The 21,922-nt window shown below is 38.6% G+C and overlaps 2 protein-coding genes across 2 annotated transcripts in view; both read left to right on the top strand.

Annotated features, from left to right (window-relative positions):
• gas2l1 (growth arrest-specific 2 like 1) overlaps positions 1-14,975 on the top strand; it is a 28,513-nt gene extending 13,538 nt beyond the window's left edge. The window contains exons 2-5 of the mRNA XM_016466975.1: positions 2,835-2,942; positions 6,161-6,257; positions 6,938-7,247; positions 10,123-14,975. Coding sequence (XP_016322461.1) covers positions 2,835-2,942; positions 6,161-6,257; positions 6,938-7,247; positions 10,123-12,148 — 2,541 coding nt within the window. The 3' untranslated portion in view covers positions 12,149-14,975. The remainder of the gene's footprint in view (positions 1-2,834; positions 2,943-6,160; positions 6,258-6,937; positions 7,248-10,122) is intronic.
• A 649-nt stretch (positions 14,976-15,624) lies between these two features.
• ap1b1 (adaptor related protein complex 1 subunit beta 1) overlaps positions 15,625-21,922 on the top strand; it is a 32,871-nt gene continuing 26,573 nt past the window's right edge. Inside the window, exons 1-7 of the mRNA XM_016466904.1 lie at positions 15,625-15,811; positions 17,840-17,900; positions 18,415-18,520; positions 18,652-18,787; positions 19,906-20,151; positions 20,493-20,683; positions 21,027-21,248. Coding sequence (XP_016322390.1) covers positions 15,788-15,811; positions 17,840-17,900; positions 18,415-18,520; positions 18,652-18,787; positions 19,906-20,151; positions 20,493-20,683; positions 21,027-21,248 — 986 coding nt within the window. The 5' untranslated portion in view covers positions 15,625-15,787. The remainder of the gene's footprint in view (positions 15,812-17,839; positions 17,901-18,414; positions 18,521-18,651; positions 18,788-19,905; positions 20,152-20,492; positions 20,684-21,026; positions 21,249-21,922) is intronic.

The raw sequence follows: 21,922 nt of genomic DNA, 5'->3' as shown, positions 1-21,922 counted from the left end.
GCAGAGCTGTGTAAACTTGATTCTCCTTCAGTCTAATGGATGGAGACTTTAAACAGTGCGTCTAGCATGAAGACTCCATACTCCTCTAGCATTTAATTGTTTTCCCTGATGTCCATTTATAGTTTTGTATAGAAACAATGTTTCTAGTAATTCTCAGTGACCGACTTTCAACAACTGCTGTATATAAAAATGTATAGCTGTTGCTAAAAGAAACACTCAACATGGTAACCCCAGAATGCTTGCACATTTACACACAACAGATTTGTTTTTTGAAGGTATAACATGAGTTTGTTCAAAAACTGCTTGTGTGAAATTTTACTGTAATAGTCTGTTTTTGCTTTAAGAATGTTATATGTGAGTGGGCTCTGTTATGATTGGCTAACCTCTTCACATTTAAAATGAATAAGAACATTTGTATGCAGTGTTGATGACTTGGAAGCATTTTGGTTTTGTCACCTTATTTGTTTCTGGTATAGATATGATGTAATGGAAAGAACCCATAAAAACCATGAGAGGGGACCTAACAGTTGTGTATTACCACAGAAATCTTTAAGGTGGTCACTGCTTACAGACTTTCCAGAACAGATGTCTAGAGAAAAAGTGAAGCATGAGAGAGGCAAAATACAGCAAGAGAGCACTTCTTACTTCAGAGAGAGCGAGTCTGTATTACAGCTCATTCTGGTTCTGTGGTAACTGTCAAACACATGCTGCATGACGATGGGTCTAATTATAGAATATTCCCGCTTTAACCCTCTAATCTTCCAAACAGGCCAATAATGTGGAAAATTAAAGATATTCATGGCAATTCTAGAGCCTCCAAATTCAACTACAGTTAATAAAGTCTCACTGACTGTGTGTGGCAATAAATCTTTTCCATCACGCCAGCAGAAGTCTGCTGTCTCTCATCTGTGGAAACTCAGCTGAATTTGACTGTGTAGGAAATAAGGATGAGTTTCCCATGTGTTTGCACAAGCAGTCCAGTGGAACAGCACAGAGCCTCAAAGTGTACAGTCTAACTTTCCCACACTTGTAACACTGTAGAAAACTGCACAATCTGGTAAAGAAAAAATATACTGCATACTATATAAATGTGCATGACATAATATAAATAATAAAATAATGTTGCATTGAAAAAAACAAAAATTATGCAAAACATATTTTAATTAATACGTTTGTTTTTTCATTTATTAATTAAACCTTTTCTTTTTATTTTGGCCTGAAATACAACACGGACATGAATTTTTATTAGATCTGCACACATACACATTGCAATTTAATTTGTGATATTTGTTCCTTTTTTTGCTGAATATGTGTCTGTGTCTTATTCATCCTTTCTGAAATGGCTAAGGTGTGTTGGAGACAACGTTTTGTCTTGCCGTACAAGTTTCAACTCTTAACATTGCTGCTCTCTCGTCTGATCTTGATTGATCTTCTGGACTTTTGCCCTGTTTGTTGTCATGGTGCCACACTCATTTAGGAGAGTCTTTTCAAAGACCGCAAACAGAACAGAACATCAGAGTGAATTAGAGAGAAAGAGAGTCCATGATCACCCCACCCAGTACAGCACTTTCCTGACCGCTCTAAATCAGAACACATGCATGCCTCCATACTGTGACGTCACTCTCTTTCACATCAATAATTACGTTTTATGTGTATGTGGCATGTGCCTTTGAGTTAATCATTGGGCAAGTCCCAGATCTCATCAGGATATGACGCAACTTTAGGGAATGGCTCTTTGTTTCACTATTTGTGCTTTAGAGAAAGTGAGAGATGGATGAAGAAAGAGAGAGACTATTTGTTTTTCCTAGGGAGTGATTCAATTAAGGTGTGACAGGAATTGGAAAGGTCGGGCTCTTTCGGTGAGTCAATCACCTCAGGAGCTCAGGAGTCAATAACACTATCCCATGATGCATCGCATATAAGTTACATTCTGTCCGTTCACATGCTTACACACGCTCCCAGCGTCCTTCACTCTCTTAACGCACAGAGTTGAAGCGAGGTAAGGGATGTGACTCTGTGTTTCTCGCAGGAAACTGCTTCTGTTCAGGTGCTGCTGGACATTCAGTGGAACGTTTGTTTCTTGAGTGTGACTAAATGTCTTTTATAGTCTGCAGTGAGCCAGCAAACAGCTGAATACTAAAGAATGACTCCATGTTCGTGAATATATCTCAGCTCACCTCCTATGTGGAAGAGATATGTACATAAATATAATACAAAAATATTTATTGATTCATTTATATTTTTATATATTTATTGTTCGTGTTTTGAAACGAAGTTCAGAAGCAAAGTTAAATGAGAATACAGCATTCCATAGAAGTTCCTGACTAATATGTTTTGGTGATTAGTGACCCAACTATTGTTTTTTTATTTATTTTTTTGTTCAGGAACCATGGTACCATGCCCAAAAATCCTTTAGTAATACCATGCTAATTATTAGTCCTTTTTTGTTGGTGTAATCAAACAGAAAGCTATATTGTCTATAAAAATACATGGAAAGTAAGATGTTTCTTTACATATATTTTTCTTATAATAGGTAATAGATAGATAATAGATTTACTTTTTCTTATTTATTTATTTTTTTAAATATTGGTTGAAGTAGTCATGATTCATACAGGGCAGGCCTGTATTTACAATTTGCAAGCTTCATACTATAGAATTGGCTTCGTAATGTATGGCAAAATATACAAATATACTATTAGCATTGATATTGATCTTTTTTGTCTATTTGTTATGTGATGAAAAGTTTGTTAGTTTCAATATTGCACACGTTTAACCATGATTGTCTACACACTGTATGCTATTTGTTTAATACGATTTTATATTGTGATTTGTAGGTTCGGGAGATTCTGGGCCAGTGCTCCTGTCCGTCACAGTTCCCCATGACCAAAGTCTCAGAAGGGAAGTACAAAGTCGGAGACTCCAGCGCGCTCATCTTTATCAGGGTACATCTTTAATTGACTCACCAGTTACTCATTCACCTGTCTGTTCTGTCAAAACATTGAGGCAATGTCTTTTTCTTTCTCTCTTTATTACTTAAAGCTGAAGTTTGTCTCTTTTGTTCTTTAAAACTGATTGAAAAAATTCTGAGCTGAAGTGTGTATTTGTTTTTTTAATTATAAAAAATTCAGTTAAATGTTAAATGTAGGTTGACTCAACCAATGCCAATCGGTTTGAAAACAATTATTATTTTTCACAAATTTCATTTGGTGACGCAAGTGGCACAGAATGATACACCTCACTTTCTTTCATTACAAAGTTTTGTGCAAATGCTGGTGTCACACCCACAGACATCAAGCCATCGATTCTCTTATTTACTTTTTTGAATCTGCGCTGCTGTATCATTGGAATCTTTAACATTCCCAGAATAGAGGCCAAACTATAATAATTATAGCTCCATAATAAGTCATCCCGAGGTTTGAATGGTGTTTACACAGTTGCCAGGCTGACCTATTCAAGACTTAGCCTGTTATCCAACTTCATCTAAAAGCACCCACACCCATTCATACTGCAGACAGAAATGGAGACTTGTGTCATTTCCTGTTCTCTACCAAGCTCTCTGGATACAAGTGTGTGTGTGAGAGTGGAGGTATGCCTATTTACATGCACTTTATGCATGCATCTGTGTCTCTTTAATATGCTGTTGGGTCTACAGATTTTCACTCTCAGCTGGAGGAAATTTTAGATGGAATTTTATCTTCCTCCAATGCAGCAGGGCTGAATCAATTAAACTCGATTTAGCCTCATTCTCCTCCGCATGGGTGCCGTAACTGCAACCTAATGTACCCTCTTTCTCTCTCTTTCTCTGTCTTCATCTGTCTTGATATGCTCAGTTTTTGTACTGTGTGTGTGTACCCTTTTTTTTTTTGCAAGATGGGTGTCTGCAACTTAGCTAGTGCTGTTAGATTGAACCCTTTTATTTACTAAGACTATAATTATACATAGACCCATCATCCTTCTCCAGCACAAATGAACACTAGCAGCACAGCGTGAGGTGAAGCAGAGGCCGTTCACATCCCCGGCTCAGCTCCCCTGTGTTGACATCAGTGAAGAAGACCGAAGGTGAAAAGCAAAGAAAAATGTCATCTGTCAGATTCTGTACGGTCACCGTGTTTAGAAGCTCAGTGCTCAATTTGATGTTGGTAAACTGAAAGAAAACCTCTCGAAATTGCTGAAATCCCTGGTGATGAAGACCTTGGCACAAAAGAACATTCGCTTTGTTTACTGTTTATTATAATTATGGTTTCAGCATGTTTCCGCCTGTTGCCATGGTGATGAATCCCAAGTGCTTTTTAAAGGGCAGATGATTTTGGCTGCCGAAGATTGCAGCACTCCCATTGGCTAAAGTAGAGGTACAATAAAAGTCAATTGTTAAGGCCTAGTGGAACAACAAATCTACTTGCAGTTACATTTTCCTAAATACTTAATTGGGGTGTCAACTACGTCACAAATGATGATGATTCAAAGTCACAGTGTAAAAGTTTGAAGTAGTTATTTATTTTTTTTTTTTTTTAAAGAAGTCTGTTACGTAATATTAGTTTTTAGATAAACTGTTTCTGTTATCTGTTTGTTATTGTCGTTATTTCTCTTTGTATTATAATTATGATTAATAATGCGGATTAATAGAATGTACATTATTTTGTATGATGACTACCTGTCATCTTTATGTGGGAAAGACGTCCAAAACAAGCGGAGAACTGTGCAGCAGAATTACAGCCCTAGATGTAGTTCATTGTACGGTTTAGCTTGTATGTGTGTTTCAGTTTTTGTATAAATGAGAGCTTGTGTAAGTTTGTGCAGGTGGGCATTGTGCCAGCCAGCAGATGTGCTCTCTTTTCATGGCAACAGCACACAGACACTCATCACATGATTATTCCTTACCGTGTGCTCAGCAGATGGAGTTTAGCAATGCTAAAACTCTAAAGAGCTTTGTTGCAACAGGTTCGAAGTACACAATCAACAAGAGTGAAAATGTGAAAGAGAGTGTTTTCCTGACTGAGTGATTTTTTTTTGATAAAGAAATCAATAGTGTAGTGTCTTATCCTACATTTCTCTCTGTTCATCAGAGAAGAGCTAAAGAAACAGGGCTTGGAGTAAAAGGAGGGCAGTTTCTATGCTAAATCTCCTCCATTCCCCTCTCTCTGAATACCAGCTGAGCGGGATTGGAAAAGACAGAGTGTGTGTCGGAGCGTGATGTCTTTTTGTTCTCTCTCAAGCTCTGTCATTGCGTGTTGTCATGATAATGAAGGCGGATGGAGGCAGCAGTGGGGTGGATGGAGGAAGTGTTGGTGGGCAGATCTGTTATATAGCGTTATTCGACATGAGGGCTTGAGCTTATAATAATCAGCTGACTGTCATGTTGTTCCACCTGTATTATTAGTGGTGTTTGAAGATAAGCATCACTATTATTATTGCCCATACTGAGGGTTAAGGATTTAAACTAACTAACCCTACTGATTGTGCCAAGGACATGAAAAATAACACATACTTTAAAGTTTTGCTAAGTGATCAGGCTTATGATTTTTGCCTGATGAACAATAAAACGGTAAATAAAAATGCCATAGACTTGCATTGAAGGAGGGACCTGAGACATGCTTAGGGAGTTAAATAGTATATAGACTTGGGGATGGGCTTCTTTTGACTTGGGCCAGTAAGAAACCACACATAACTCAACTAGCATCACCCTAGGGACTACTTCTTTTGCATAGGCAAGCGCTACTTAATTCAAAATTAAGAAAAATGTCATTTGTTAATTTGTTTCACAGCCTGGCACATTTACAAATACAAAAAAAAATTCCTTGCAGATCCTAACCTCTACTAATTCTTTCATTGTACTGAACAACAAATTATACCTCTAAAGTGTACCCTGTTGTACCCAATCTTTTACTACTGTCTTTTGTACTTTTCCATCTGGCAAAACTTCTGTTATCTACCACTGAATCACTCTTCCGTCTGGATTTTTAACCAGCTGTTTACATTTCTAATGCTACAATCATGAAAATTCATTTTTGATTTTTTTTTTTATTCTTTTCTCAGCTGCTTAAAAGGTTTGTAACACAATTTTGATATGTGTTACTGTGTATGACAGCTATATTGAGTGTTTCACTTTGGTTGGTCATGTTAATGTGTGTGTGAAAGGTGTTAACATCTCTCTCTGTTGTAGGTGTTACGGACTCATGTGATGGTGCGTGTGGGTGGAGGTTGGGACACACTTGAGCATTACCTCGACAAACACGATCCCTGTCGCTGCGCTGCATTCGGTGAGATCACCACTTGTGTCACTTCCTGTCTCTGAGCTGTGAGACTTACTGGAATTTTTCAACAATACTACATGTGCTTCTCACGTCTGATTGTTTACTTTCTCACAGTATCATACAATCAAGTTATACGAGTTTTTGTTTCTAGAGTTTTGTGTTTAATGAGGGTTAGTCCCTTCATTATTCAAGACTAATAGTGTAATTCAATCTGTCTTGGGCTTTTAGAACAGATTGGTAAAAGCTGCCTCAGTTCATATATTCATATATTGCCATATTCTTCTATAATCCATATATTGCCATACAACTTACTGAAAAATTATACAAACACCTTTGCTGACCAAGGCTGGGTTTATTTAATCGAAAATACAGTAAAACAGTACTATTGTGAAATATTATTACAATTTAAAATGACTGTTTGCTACTTTAATATATTTTAAAATGTCTTTTATTCCTTTGATGGCAAAGCTGCCAACAGCCATTACTGCTGCCATGTAATGTATCCTTAAGAATAAAAGTATTAATAAAAATAGTGTGTACAAGACACATTAACAAGGCTTTTTTTCCCACTTTTTTTCCATTTACATGTGTATTAGGTTTAAAAACACTTATGATGTTGAAGCTCATCATCATTTTTCTTGTGAATATTAAAAGAGCTGAATGATGCCTTTCTTTGACCTCAACAGCTCACCGGTATCAGCAAGCTAAAGCGAGTGGCCAGGGTCCTCACAGTAAGAGCTCCAGTGCTCACTCCTCCCGCTCCACAAGCCCAGGACCTCACTGGCGCAACGAGGGCATAGCACCCTACAAAACCTCCGACAGGCGCTCTTTGGACCCTGTGTTGGGCGCCACGGTGCATTCCTCTCCATCACGGCCTGGCAGGTCGCACCATGCAGCTGTACCAGTGGAGATGGAGACTAACACAGGGCGGCCCACAGCACTGCTGCCTCGACCACCGCGAGACAGATCAGAACCACGCCACTTTAATCCTCTCAGGTCAGTGCAGGTGTGTTTGGGTGTTAAGCAGTGTGTGTGTGTGTGTGTGTGTGTGTGTGTGTGTGTATGCATGTGTGCATGTTTACAGCTCCTTGGAAAGTACCTAAAATAGAAAAGTACCCAAAATCACACCGGAATCAAAGACACGTAGAAAATGAATGTGAAAGTCAGCTCTTGTTTATTTATCTTATTTATTCTAATTTAAGAAAATTGGCTTGGGATATAAGAAGTGTAAACATGACTGCTCTTGTAAACACTACCTAAAACAATTCATACATTTTATAAATATACATTTTAAGAAGGGACCTTGAAAGAAAGTATATATTTCATAATGTATTACGTTTATTAATAATATAATTTTTTTTCTAAGACATGAAAATGCCAATACCTTGTCCAGACAGAAAGAAATATGTACAGTAATAAAAAGAGAGAAAAAAATCACAGAATCACTATATGCATGCATGGATATGGAGAGAATGCAATCCTTGTATGAGAAGAATTGAAGCTTGAAGCGTTATGACTGGGACACATGCATGATTGTGTGTTTGTACAGTTGTTTTGTCTGTGTAGATCCCTCAGGGTGTCTGCCATTTGCTCACACTGACCTAGTTAACTCAACACAAATTATGCTTGTGCACTGTACCTTCACAATGAGCTGCATCTTAAGGCAACCGTGCACATGCACACAAACAAATACACACACACAAACACACAGATTATTGCAAGCAGATTTAAACTAATCCCAGGTGACATTGTCCTGACATCTATCCTCTTCTTGTCCAGTTTATGACTCCCCCTTGTGTTAGAAAGGAATAATTACAATTTTATAAGGAGACAATCACAGTGTTCTCGCTGCCTAATTATGCAAGTGATAACATGTTTTGGATAAATCTGCTTTATTCCAGAGCAAATGGACAATTATACATATTTGTATTTATTTATTATTTTTATTTTTAACAACTGCCTGAAAATGAATGTTTAAACATGACTATAAAAACTCCATGTTATGCATTACTGCACACTTAAGAGTACATAAATCCTAAACATCCTGAAGTTTCAAAAGGTGCTTTGTTATTTCAATCAGATGGCATACTTGTACGTCAGTGTGTGTGCAGCCAGGACATTGTATAACTGGACCATGAACAGCTTGCTGGTTTATCTTGGCTGTGTGCCTCAATTTCCTTAGGCTGACTAATGATGCAGGCCAAGCGTCAGAGCAGCACACTTTAACACTTGCACTCCCAGAGCTGCAGGTGAGGCAGACTGGATTACTGAAGATTAGGATAATCTCAACCCCCAGGTCTGTCACTGCAGTAACTGCTCAGAACATGGTTTATGCAGCTTATATTACAGAACCGGACTGTCAGGGTGTGCGTATTTCACTTTCTTGTCTAAATGCACAAGAGTGTGCATTTGAATAAAATCAAATGAGGGCAGAATAGGGTAGCACTTTCACTTGTTCTTAAGTGTATCTTAGGATCTGGAAGTTCTACGTTTAAGAAATGATTTTAAAACAGTGATTTTATTCATATGCACACTCTGTTTTTAGTGTTTTGTCTCAATGTACACAAGCCAGTCTTTAAGGTTAAAGGAAAGAGTGATATCGGTTTTATTCTGAACTTAGTAGTAGTTCAAGAGTGTGTGTGTAAAGAAAGTGTGTCTGTGTGCACATGTTTGATAATGCCAGAGGATGAGTAATCTCTCTCTCTCCATTCCTATTTGATGGCTTTCTTTAATCCCAAAAAAAAGGCTCCTGAGGATACAGCCTTGCATACAGTTCACTACATGCTTGGTACAGATTCTCCATGTTGTCAAAAGTGAAAAGTATCATATAAAATCATGGAGAAAAATGGAAATCATGGAAATTATGTTGATAGTAATTCTAACCAATATTTTTTTAATTGATCAAAATCAAAGCATTAAATTGATCAAAAGTGACAGTAAAGATTTTTATATGTTCACCAAAAATTATTTTAAATAAATGCTGTTTTTTAAATGTTCTATTCATGAAAAAATTCTCAAAACGTGTGTTACTGTTTTCACAAAAATATTTAGCAACACAACTATTTTCAACATTGATAATATGAAATGTTGTTTGGGCACCAAACCGAATTCTCGTTATGATTTCTGAAGGATCACGTGACATTGAAGACCTCTGTAAAAATAGCAGTGCCATCAAACGAATACATTTTAAAATATTAAAATAGAAAACAGATATCTGAACTGGTAATATTGTTTTTGCATTATTACTCTTTTTACTATATTTTTGATCAAATAAATGCAGCCTTGATGAGCATAAGAGACCATTTTCAGAAACATGAAAAAAAAATCTTACTGACCCCAAACTTTTGAACGGTGGTGTGTATGTGACACAAAATATGTCAAAAATATCAGACAGTAACATATTTGAAAATTAGGTCTCATACAGGGGCGCGGGAAGATGCTTTCGGTTGGGGGTACTGTGTGTGTCCTAACATATTTGAAAATTAGGTCTCATACAGGGGCGCGGGAAGATGCTTTCGGTTGGGGGTGCTGTGTGTGTCCGTGTTGGGGGGGGGCGCTAGCATCACGTGTTCATGAGGATTAGGCTAATCATCCCATATAGAAAACATCACAAGTTTAAAATTAATCATGTTTATAAAGATAAACATGGGTTTATTATAGCCCACGTACAATTTACATTTCAGAGATCATTACAAATAAATTATTAAATGCTAAAACTGAATAAATTTAAATGAACAAACCTGGCGTTGCATTTGCAACCATGTGAAAACAGGGGGTGCTGCAGCCCCCTCAGCACCCCTACTTCCCGCGTCCCTGGTCTCATACATCCCAATATCTATCTTAATCTTTCTCTCTTTACCCTTACACACAGGAATAAGGAATCTCTTCTTCCGACTCGCAGGCTATCAGGAGATAGTGACTCTTCCACAGCCTCGTCTAAAGGTGGAGGAGGAAGCACAGGAGGAGGACGCTTCTCTCTGGGTACACGGCATGCTCATGGAGACGAGGTGGTTCTGCTGGTGAACCGTAAGGAAGGGAAGCACGTGATTGAGCGTCCTGGAGCAGGAGCACAGATTCCAGCCCTGAGAACCCCTCAGACCCGTGCCCGCAGTGCTTCCAGAGAGCGCCCTGCACCACAGTCCACCTCAGTCCTGAAACCTAGTCCACCACAGGGCCCGGCAGAGGTACATCGAACACCCCTCCCAGAGAGAGGCAGATCGCTGGGGCCCGAAGGTCCAAGGAAGCTGCAGGCTCCACGCTCCCTCAGCCAGGGCAAGACTCCTAGAGCCCGATTGGGTGACGTCAGCCCTGGATCATCACCTCGCCGCGGAGACCCTCAGTCTCTTTCAGTAGATCGGAGAGAGGAACTGAGACCCAAGCACATGCCCGCAGCATCCTCAAGAACAAGTGGAAGTTTGGCCAGGAGACAAGCATCTTCCTCGGCCTCTAACTCACCTGTGAAAAGCTGTGCCAGCGGAAGTCCTGCGAAAAAGGGGATGGGAACGCCACGACCCCCTACACCTCGGTCACCTTCCACTGGGAGTCGAAAGTTGCTTCCCCCTGTCACACAGCCAGGGCGGCGCTCTCCACATTCTTCTCTACGATCGAGTCATCACCACCCACCACGATCCCCTCGATCAGCACACAATGCACGATCCGCAGGGAGAGACCAAAAAGGTTGGGCAAATCCCTACAACCAGCAGCAGGAGAGCCAGGAGGACAGTGGTAGTTTTAGTTTACACCTGCTGCCAAGTCTGGACCCTCAAAGGGAGCAAGACTTATATCGCAGCTTTGAGGCCGAGTTCCTGGCCAACACGCAACAAACCAAGGCTGTGCAGGGTAAAGCGTCCACTGGGAGGGAAATGAGGTCGCTACAGCTCCCTGTCTCCCAACAAGGTTTAGGAGTGCTCCCAAACTCTTCGGGTGACACTAATGTTACAGACTCGGCTTACTCTTCTTCTAACTCTTCAACGTCTTCTCTTAATATCGGAGGTAAGGTGGGAGTCCTACCTGATTTGCGAGAGTCTAAACGGACTAATCCTCGCGCATGTGCACTCGAGGACCCTCCCGCCCTTCTCCATAGCCAGATTCGTGGAGGCCTCCCCAATGGAGGGCTCCTGGAGGGAGAGCGATGGGGTGGCAAAGGAGGAGGTCTGCGTAAGCTCCCCGCCATCTCCAGCTCCACAGAGGAAGGAGAGGCCTCAAATCCAGGCCTATCGAGGTCAGTGGGCCTCCCCAAAGACATCAATGGGAGCCTCCCTTTGATGGAGGTGCCAATGGAGAGCCAGCAGGACCTGGAGGAATGGGCTGGGGTGGAGGGCGACGTACCACAAAGTACCAAACATCACCCGGACCTGCCATATGACAATACTGACCTGCCACTTCCCGAGTCATTTCCCTCCCCTCCGCCACCTCTAGATGACTGTTCTTATCAGGACTCTTCCAGTGAGAGCTCCTCCATGTGCTTGAGTCTGAGTGAGCCTCCATCTGAAGGTTCTTGCACTCCTCCTCTATCGCTGGCCAATGGGGATACAGAAGACGCAGTCATCCTCCGTGCCAAGAAAGGTCAAAAGAAGGCAGAGAGGGTGCCCTCCATCTACAAGCTCAAACTGCGGCCGCGGATAAGACCCCGCACTGACAACAGACCCGAGAACAGCCCGTCTCGCATCCCTACACCTGTACGATACAGGAATCATTGTCAGCAGTCTCCTGCCAATTCATCTCCCCTCCAGACCCCACCACAGTCTCCACGTTTAAACAATCACCAACGCTCACACAAAGCTCTGCATCAGGCCTTTGCTGACCTCATCCAACCCCAACAGCGTTCCCCAGCTATGGGCTCTAGAGAGTGTGCCTATTCTTCAGAGTCCAGCCTAGACAATGAGGCCTGGATGTAGTGATTGTCTGATTGATAATGATGATGATGTACACAGGCAACTGACCTTCTCTCATCATATACCGCTTTATAGTCAGATTAGAGCAAAAAAAAAAGCACATTTGTAAGACTAAGAGACAATGCACATCTGACTGTTGTGTACAATATGTAGCAGGATGCTGGAATCCTTACTGTCATTTCACTGGAGGCATAGATGTGTCCTAAAGTGGCTAAGAACATACAACACTATTCTTGACATCTTGGACCAACATAGCCTGTTCTGAAGAGCTACTGTACATAAACCATCTGAGCTATGTTTAATTTTGTTCGAGTCATTTTTCCTTCTTAGATTTGTTCTGTTTGAGAAAGGAAATGACTGCATTTCCCTTTAGGGATCTGTAGTTTTTAATGCTCCTTATTAATGTCCTCATGACCTGTGTTTGAATTCATTCCGTCAGAACAAATTTTAGCTGGTTAAGTTTTCATTTGGTGGAAAGAAGTGTAAAAATCTTATTTTAATCAGGGAATTGTAATATACAGAGTATACTGTATACTGGATAATAAGAAGTTGGAATCATTTTGGTGTAATTTTATGACAGATTTGAAGATAAATGCCTAAATGACGTTTTGACCATACTTCCATCTGGAATCCAAATTATCCAAATTGGAAATACAATTAAGTGGCTGTGCTGTTGTTTTAGCCCATATCAACTTGTTGAATAGGTTCTCTCATAAACCTTTATGAGAGGACATAATTCACACATCTGTGCAACATCACCGTGGCAGACAAACGTTTCATTTGTTCTGTGCAAACTAATACGGTTAATGTATAGGTTTATATATGTAACATATGTTCATTTGCTTAAATGTGTGGTAGTGTAATGTAAATATAATTATTATTAATTGACTTTAATATTAATGTACAAAATGTATGCTGTTTATTTCAGTATGGTAATTCTGCCTTAGCTATGCAATGTTGCTATTGAATGTTGCCTTGACAAATTTTCTTGCCTTAAAGTAAGGATGAGAAGCTGTGTTTGTGAAGTAGAGATGAAGAGATGGTGTGTGCATGTATCTGGGTGGTTAAGTCTGAGTGTGTGAGGTAGAGAATGTTTGTTATACTGGATGGATCATGTGTTTTGGCCCATTGTTAACTGAGACAATCGCACATGTTTAAGGTCACAGTGACAACAATATCCTGCTTTATGAGTGTTCCTCTGTTTAAAGTAAATTGCTTGATTTATCTGCAAGTGAGAAATGAAGGACATTTAATTAAAGATAGTGCCATATAAAACATCAATAGGATGTTTTCAAAATATGGAAATCACTACAGACTATGTATAGAAATCGTAATCATTCAGGAAATCAGGCCCTTTTATTGTGAAAAGCCATATTGAGTCCAAAACTGCTTATGAAGTAATGATATTTCCACTGTCATCATCGGCAGACATAACGTTTCTTTTAAAGCTTTATAGTGCCACCAAGTGGTTGATTTTTAATTTTTAATTTTTATTTACATTTTTTTTTTTACGTTGCGCTGATTGTTACCGGTTATGTTTTGTGTGACATGAAAGTGTGACTTGAGTGAGTGCTTATAAATAGCGTTTTTTTTTTAAACCTTCATACACATCTAATCTTGAATTGGTACTGGTAGGCACCATTGCATAAAATAGGAGAAAACATTGACTCCACTTAAATGAATTACACTACACACATATCGATTTGGCATTGGATTGTTTATTTATATTAAATGAGTAAGTTATTAAGCCTTGTTGATTGGTTGTGGCTGAACTGTTATCATAAAGGGACAATGTTGTATGTTTCTATATGAATGGATGAATTGTTTACTCTTGGTATGTTCTCTTTCGGGGGCTTTATACAGTACTGCCGTGTATTTATGAGCTCAAGTGTTTTATTGAGAGGTGTTCTGATGTTTGCTGTTTTAGTGAATCAAAAAGGGTCAGAAAAAGTGAGGGAGATTTTATGGAAATGGATTTCAGGGTTCTTTTTTTGCCTCAAAGACTGCAACCATATGCTATTACTGTTAGCTTGGCCATTGACACTCCTCAACACCTCTTGTATAAAAGCTGCAATACAATGAATGCATCACTGCACATTGCTTTTATGTTCATTGCCATTTAAACGTCTGTTGTGACACTTTAGGACAATGTTAAATTTCTCAAATAGGTATAAGTAAGGACAGTAGAGCTCTCTGCGGTCTTTCAAATTATATTAATGGTTGCTTTGCCTAATTCTCACTTTAGTCAAACACATACACACACTACACATTCGGTAATCTTTACAGTTAACTAATTTTGAGCTCCAGTTGTATTTATTATGTTCTGCTTTCCAAAAAAAAAATTACAGAAAGATGTTTATTTTCTGTGATGACATTCATTATGTTTCTAATCAAATTTAGGCAATTTTTATTTTTTTTTATTTTTATAATTTATTGCATGGATGGGTCTGTTTTTCTTTATTCATTATTGACATCAATACTACAAGAGTGTAGATTCACGTTTTATTTACTTGAGCGAACCTGTCTGATTTGCATTATGCAAATATGATGTTCAGATGCGATCTACAAAATGCATGTTGAATCTGTGTCATGCTCTGGTTTGAGTAAATGAAAAGGTTGTTGGATGATTTTAAATCTGAATGTGTATTGATTTACTTTTAATTTCTGCAGTTTGTTTGGCTGATTGTTTTTCTTTAATGGTGACAATGAAATGTAAGGTCTTGACATTGTGGAATTTGTCTGTGTTGAATAGCAATATTGCAAGACCAACGTTCCACTGTCCCTTGAAAACCAATTGCTGTTAATTTAATACTTATAATAAAAATGTTTTGGATGAAATGCTTTGTATTTCTTCTTTGGTAGATAAACATATGACGGGTACAATGACCTACTATAATAGTATTTTAATAATATATAATTAATAATTGAGGGAAGATTCAAAATTCAGTAGAAGAGAAATAATGACAAAAATAGGCAACATGTAGCATCTGAAAATTTATATTCAAGATATCTTGATAAGTAGAAAAATGCTAATGTAAACTTGAAATTACGTGAAATGTCAAATAAGACATTAATTGACGATTTTATTATGATATAGTTATGTGAGGATACAACTCTGAATAATCTATAGAACGTTTTGCAATTTCCAATAGAATATAAATTGCAAATTAGGTAGGTTATTCTGTAATGTATGCTGACATAACTATAACATACAATCTCTTAGTATGTTTAAATGAATACAAATTGAAAACCAATTAATATTTGACTGTAATCTTAGGGCATTCAACAGTGTAACATGAGAAGAAAAGTCCCCTTAATGAAGGCGGAAGACGGAAGTGTGAATCATATGATGACAAACCATGTAAGGTGGGAGGGAAGGAAGAAGGCCGACTTGTACACACTCACTCTTCACTTCGGTAAGGAGCATTTCTCGGTTTAACTGAGGTACGGTGCCTCATTTCCACTTATCTATGGCTTTGTGCGCTGCGTGGTTGGACAGTAATACAGTCCGCTAGATTAAAGGCTTAACTGCGCTCCCATAAGCCCTGATTAAGAAGGTCATGAAGCTTTAGCCGTTAGCGTTTAGCTAGCACACCATCGACTATCTACATCTCCGCGAGCAGGTTCATTCATCCGCCAAAAATGGAGTGGGCAAGTCAGCTTTGTGTGAGTGAAGGTCCAGTTCGCTCTTAAGATTAGAAGAAAGACCCCTGGATAATTCTGAATGGAAAATTAGTTTCAAAATGTCGGATTCGGGGCGCAATAAATGGGTTTTGCTAGTTAGCTCTGTGGGTTTACCTAGTGAGACTGTCAGCTGCTGCAGTCACCGCTGCGCCACGTATATATTTAACCAGTTATTGTGATGTTACGGTTGTTGGTAACGTTAATCGTTTAAGATCAAGCGCTGCATCACGTTAACGGTCGTTCAGTGGAGTCCGTCAGCTCTCTGACAGTTGACAGTTACTTTATCTGTACTTCACTGACATTAGCTGGGACGCCGCCTCACAGGTTGACGACAGAGATTATTATTCTTCTTTAAAGGGAGCTGTCTGAAATGGCTATAGTTTTTAATGGATAGTTAAAGAGGTGTACTGTTCCATATATTCTTGTGTATTACTTTGTTATGTGCCTGCCTGCGTTATCAACTTTGAAGTACTACGGCCTTTGGCTTTAGTTTACCACTGCTAAGCTTTGTAAATCTTTGTTACTGAAATGCTATAGTTATTGTAAAGTTCACATCTCTGTAAAACAGAATTGATGAATATGTGGTCTTCGTACAGTGTTAGAAGCTTTCAGAATATTACACACAGACTCTGTATCTATCTATCGTATATATCTATCTAGGTATCTGTCTAGCTGTCTAGCTAGCTCTACCATTCAAAAGTGCATTTGATTGATAAAAATACAGTAAAAAATGTCATTTCATATGTTTTAATATTTATTCCTGTGATGGCGAAGCAGAATTTTCAGCAGCCTTTACTCCATGCTTCAGTGCCATATTATCCTTTCTTCTTATTATTAATCATGTAAAAAATATTTGCTTAATAATGTGGTGGAAACCATGATGCATGTTTTTCCAGAGTTGTTTGGTGAATAGAACGTTCAAAATAACTATTTGTTTGAAATAGAAATCTTCTGTAGCAATAGCATTATACTGTAAATGCCTTTACTGTCAAATGTATATTGTTATTGATTTACTAAATTGCTAATGATTATAAATTAGTTAACATGGTGCCTTTTTTAAAGGGGTGTAATGATAATATAGTAATATGGTATGTTTGGTAATGAAATACCAAATTCCTTGATCAATGATTTATGCATTTGGAGAGTTAGTGGACTGATGTTACACAAGGCATTCAAGGTGCACAGATCATAATTCTGCAGCTTCTTTATTGTAAGAATGAAAATGCCTCGTGCTGTTAGTCATTGGGGAAGAAGAAATGCTGTAAATGCGACAGGTTTTTCCAACACTGATAATAAAAAAATAAATAAAAAAAATGTTTCTTAAGCACCAAATCAGCATTTTAGAATGATCATGTGACACTGAAGACTGGAGTAATGGCTGCTGAAAGTTCAGCTTTGCATCACAGAAATAAATTACAAGCAATTACAATAGAAAACAGTAGAATACAAAAAAAAAAAAACGTTTTAAATTGTAATAATATTTCACACTATTACATTTTTACTGTTTTTTAACCAAATAAATGGATCTTTGATAGGCATAGGAGACTTCTTTTAAAAGCATTACAAATTCTTACTGAACCCAGACTTTTGAATGGTAGTGTATATAAATAAAAAACTTGTCATCAAGTCAGCTGAATCAAATAAAATACTGTTGTATCCTAAGGTTTCTCTTCCTCTTAAAAGACCTTTCAGGTGATGGCGAGAGTCTAATGTTCAATAACAGGAAATGGAAAACTCTTCACAGCACATTTAGAGAGCATGAGAGGGCAGTCACTGCACATAAAGAATATAATTTGCTGACTGAAAGAGAACATCAAGCTTTAACAATGTGTTTTTGCCCAACTTTTTCCCCACTCCACAATCTGTAAGAAACATCAGGGAAGGTTTCAGCAGGACAGGGACTTGACTTCCTCTTATTCCCCTGCGCTTGCACTTTTTCTGTATCCTACCTGCCTTTATTCTCTTCCACATTATTCTTATGGGCTTAGGAATCTTATTTCTCTTCTGCAGGAGAACCGCGGCTTGGGATCCAAGATGACAGACTCCAAATATTTCACCACTACCAAGAAAGGTCTGATGTTTTCCGTTTTGTTTTAAAGATAAGTTTTGGGATTAGTATAACATTATGTTAAAGAGATTTAGTAATTTACTGTGTCTGCTCTGGCCAGTGCAGATCATCAAGTTCACTACACCATTACACATTTAAATACTGTTAAATAAATCAACATTTAGTGCTTCGATATTTCTGCTCTGTTTCTTTCCGCAGAACCCAGTAAACTAAAGTCTAATATTGTGTAGTCTTATTTAACTGCAGTCTAAATGAGATTTGGAGTTCTGGCTTTATTTGGATTAGACACTTGCAGGCACATGATTGTGCCAGAACAGAGTATTTTAACTGCAAATAGAGCTGCACACAATACTTGGTCAAAGCCAAGAAAAACACTTTACACAGAATTATGATTATTTTCTCTTTTATTACATAAGGTAAACAACTTCTCTAATACTGGCTGTCTAGACTTGCACATTATTTTCATGCTCTAGTTGTGATCTAAAATTCATAAATTCTTGTGTGTCGGGCTGTTTAGGGGAGATCTTTGAGCTGAAGGCAGAGCTCAACAGTGATAAGAAAGAGAAGAAGAAGGAGGCAGTGAAGAAGGTCATTGCGTCTATGACAGTGGGAAAAGATGTCAGGTAAGACAAGTATGCAACATTTATATGAATGTCTCACTGTTTTATATACTACTCTGTATGTCATCCATCCCGTGTTTCCATTGGTACGGCATGAGTTTATGGAGTTCTGATCTTAATATTTTTGTTTCCAGTGCTCTGTTTCCTGATGTTGTGAACTGCATGCAGACGGATAATCTGGAGCTGAAGAAGCTGGTCTATCTGTACTTGATGAATTATGCCAAGAGCCAGCCGGACATGGCCATTATGGCAGTCAACACCTTTGTGAAGGTACAGTTCAGACGAAACAACTGATAGTATTTTTAATATTTTATCATACAATTTGCACAGGAAGTAGATATAGATTGAGATATTCATTTACTTTTCAATGCAAAACAACTGTAAAATATCCTATGGATTATAAAACACGCTCTGAAGTTTAGACAGATGAAATTCCTACTCCGGACTGTGAAGTTCTTAAAAGGCATGACATAAGCCTAGCAGCAGAGAAACTCTCATCTCTATGAGTGCTAGAATAGTTAGTCTTTATAGGATGATACAGTCTGCATTGCAGTCACTCCATCAGCACTAATGAGTTTTTGCTGGCTTCCCACACACCTGAGAATGGAACGAGAGACACATTACTGAAGCAACTTAACTAGACGAAGACTAAAGCAAGTAGGCAATAAGGCCCATCACAGCAAATTAGAAAACACAGCAAAAAGTTTACAGGTCCTTCAGTCTTTTTTATCGGTCTCTCAGTGTTGGACTTTAGTGGTGCTACAAACAGCAGAGCTATTAGTTTATTTACTTTTCTCAGTAGACTTTTTTCATTGCTAGTTTTTAAATGATGCTTTTCAGTAGCAAATTTAATTGAGTAGTTTTTTTTTTTCATGGTGGAGACTTTTTCCATTGACTTAAATTGCTTTTGTTCTGTGCAAACGATATTTTCTATAACTTTCACAGAAACATTATATGATATGTTTATTTAGCTGTTTCACACAGAAACCTGGTTTATGAAAATATGTAGTAGCTTGTAGAAAGGTATTTTTGCCATGTTTGTAACTTGGCTTAGCTAATTGTTCTGTATAGGCCTAGTAGTTGATAGCTTCGTATATATTTATGTACACATTCATATTTAATACACACATAAATACAATAAATTGTTTAAAAGTGGCTGTAAAGACATTTATAATGTTACAAAGACCTTTATATTTTAAAATATAAATATATTTTAAATGCTGTTATTTAGAATTTTGCATTCATAGAATCCAGCAGTAAATGTGTTTATATGTGAATGTTTTTTCACCAAAAAATATTAAACAGCATGTTTTCAACATCTTTTTTTTTTTTTGACAATGTCTGTATTTTAGGTCTAATGTGTGTTGGTGATGTGTTCTCTCCTGTAGGACTGTGAGGACCCAAACCCTCTGATCCGTGCACTGGCTGTGCGCACCATGGGCTGCATCCGAGTGGACAAGATCACCGAGTACCTGTGTGAACCTCTAAGGAAGTGTCTGAAAGATGAAGACCCTTACGTAAGGAAGACTGCTGCAGTTTGTGTCGCCAAGCTGCATGACATTAACGCCCAGCTGGTGGAAGACCAGGGGTTCCTGGACACCCTGAAAGACCTGATCTCCGACTCCAACCCCATGGTGAGGCATTATAACCCAAATGGCCAAATAAGATAAAACCAATCTAAGATATATAATTGACATGTGAAAGGAACATAAAATCCAAGTCCTGGTTAGATGCTGACAGTATTCCAAAAAAATAATCTCTCAACTTAGATAAATATCCCTGAGTGCATCTGTACTCGTGCTAATTCACTTGCCCACGCACTTATGTTTGTTTTAAGGGCATCTGTGGGCTTGCCAGTGCCATTTAGCTCTCTCTTAGTCTCCATGGTGTGTAATTACATGCTATTGTTGTGCGAAACTTGAGACCCATCACACACACTACCACTGTATTGAGTTTAATTTTTCCCCTCCATTAGGTGGTAGCAAATGCAGTAGCGGCTCTGTCCGAGATAGCAGAATCTCATCCTAACAGCAACCTTCTGGACCTGAACCCTCAGACAATTAATAAGCTCCTGACAGCCCTTAATGAGTGCACCGAGTGGGGCCAGATCTTCATCCTCGACTGCCTGGCCAACTACACGCCCCGTGATGACCGCGAGTCACAGAGGTCAGAGGGCAATGTTATTTCATCACTCCTCTAATGAAGTCTACATAATACATAGATGCTAGCTTCACTAATAAAGCTGATCTAGTGTGTCACCTAGTATCTGCATTGATTACCTGAATTGAATTGAATTGAATTAGATCAGAGTTGGCTTTGAATCACTGTTGATTCAGTTCCGCATTTTAAGAATCAGTATCGGATTGTTCAAATGTCGATTGCAGTTTGGAAAATCAGTTTATATTTTCTACCAGCCATAATTCAGGCATTATTAAACTGCCCAGTGTGTTTTTGCTGTTAAAGATGAGTTTTTCCTTTTTGAAGCATGTTTCTCTCTCTCCTCCCACAGTATCTGTGAGCGTGTAACTCCACGGCTGTCCCACGCTAACTCTGCCGTGGTTCTGTCTGCCGTGAAGGTTCTGATGAAGTTCATGGAAATGCTTCCTAAAGATCTAGACTATTACGGCACTCTTCTGAAGAAACTTGCTCCTCCTTTGGTCACGCTGCTCTCAGCTGAACCTGAACTGCAGTATGTTGCCTTGAGGAACATTAACCTCATCGTACAGAAACGGTAGGTGCAGAGCTGTGGAAAATAAAGTGAGTTTATATGAAGTGATGATTAGTGGTCGGCCGATATTTGGCATTTTTTTAAATATCGGCATCGGCCGATAAGTTTTCCTGTTTGGCCGATGCGTTCGAAGCGGACTTTTATTTTGACGGCGCTGAGAACGGCAGCGCCTGAGCTCACAGTGCTTACATTCTCCCTCTTGTTCGCTGTTGTCGTTCAGTTCTGTCTAATATGGATTATCTAATACATCTGTCTAATAATCAGATTTATTGATCAGGAATTAAAATCTATACAAAAAGTATTATAAAGATTGCTTTTATATTATTAGTAATAGAAAGGCAAACATTATAATACTTTCTTGTTTGCCATCAGCATTCAGCAAATACGCATTTATATAATTTAAACAAATCTTTGAATGTCTAATAAACATCTAATTTCAAAAACCTTGCAAACTAGTCGGATCCAGTTGTGAGATCTTGTGAATTGTGCATGTGACCTGCATGATCGCATGTTCTCTGCGTGACGGTCGAGCCGTGAGAATTGAATGTGGACAGGAGGAGAGTTCAGCTTCACTGGAGACGCGTGATCGACAAACTATAAATTCGTGATTTTAAATTATACTGCGCTTTATGCATTTGCCCACTGTCATATTCGTGTCATTTTCACTGTGTGCTGTA

Source organism: Sinocyclocheilus anshuiensis, unplaced genomic scaffold (assembly GCF_001515605.1).
Source record: "Sinocyclocheilus anshuiensis isolate Anshui unplaced genomic scaffold, SAMN03320099.WGS_v1.1 scaffold508, whole genome shotgun sequence".
NCBI lineage: Eukaryota > Metazoa > Chordata > Actinopteri > Cypriniformes > Cyprinidae > Sinocyclocheilus > Sinocyclocheilus anshuiensis.
Note: the sequence above shows the minus strand (reverse complement) of the source record. Positions and strands in the feature narration are given on the sequence as shown.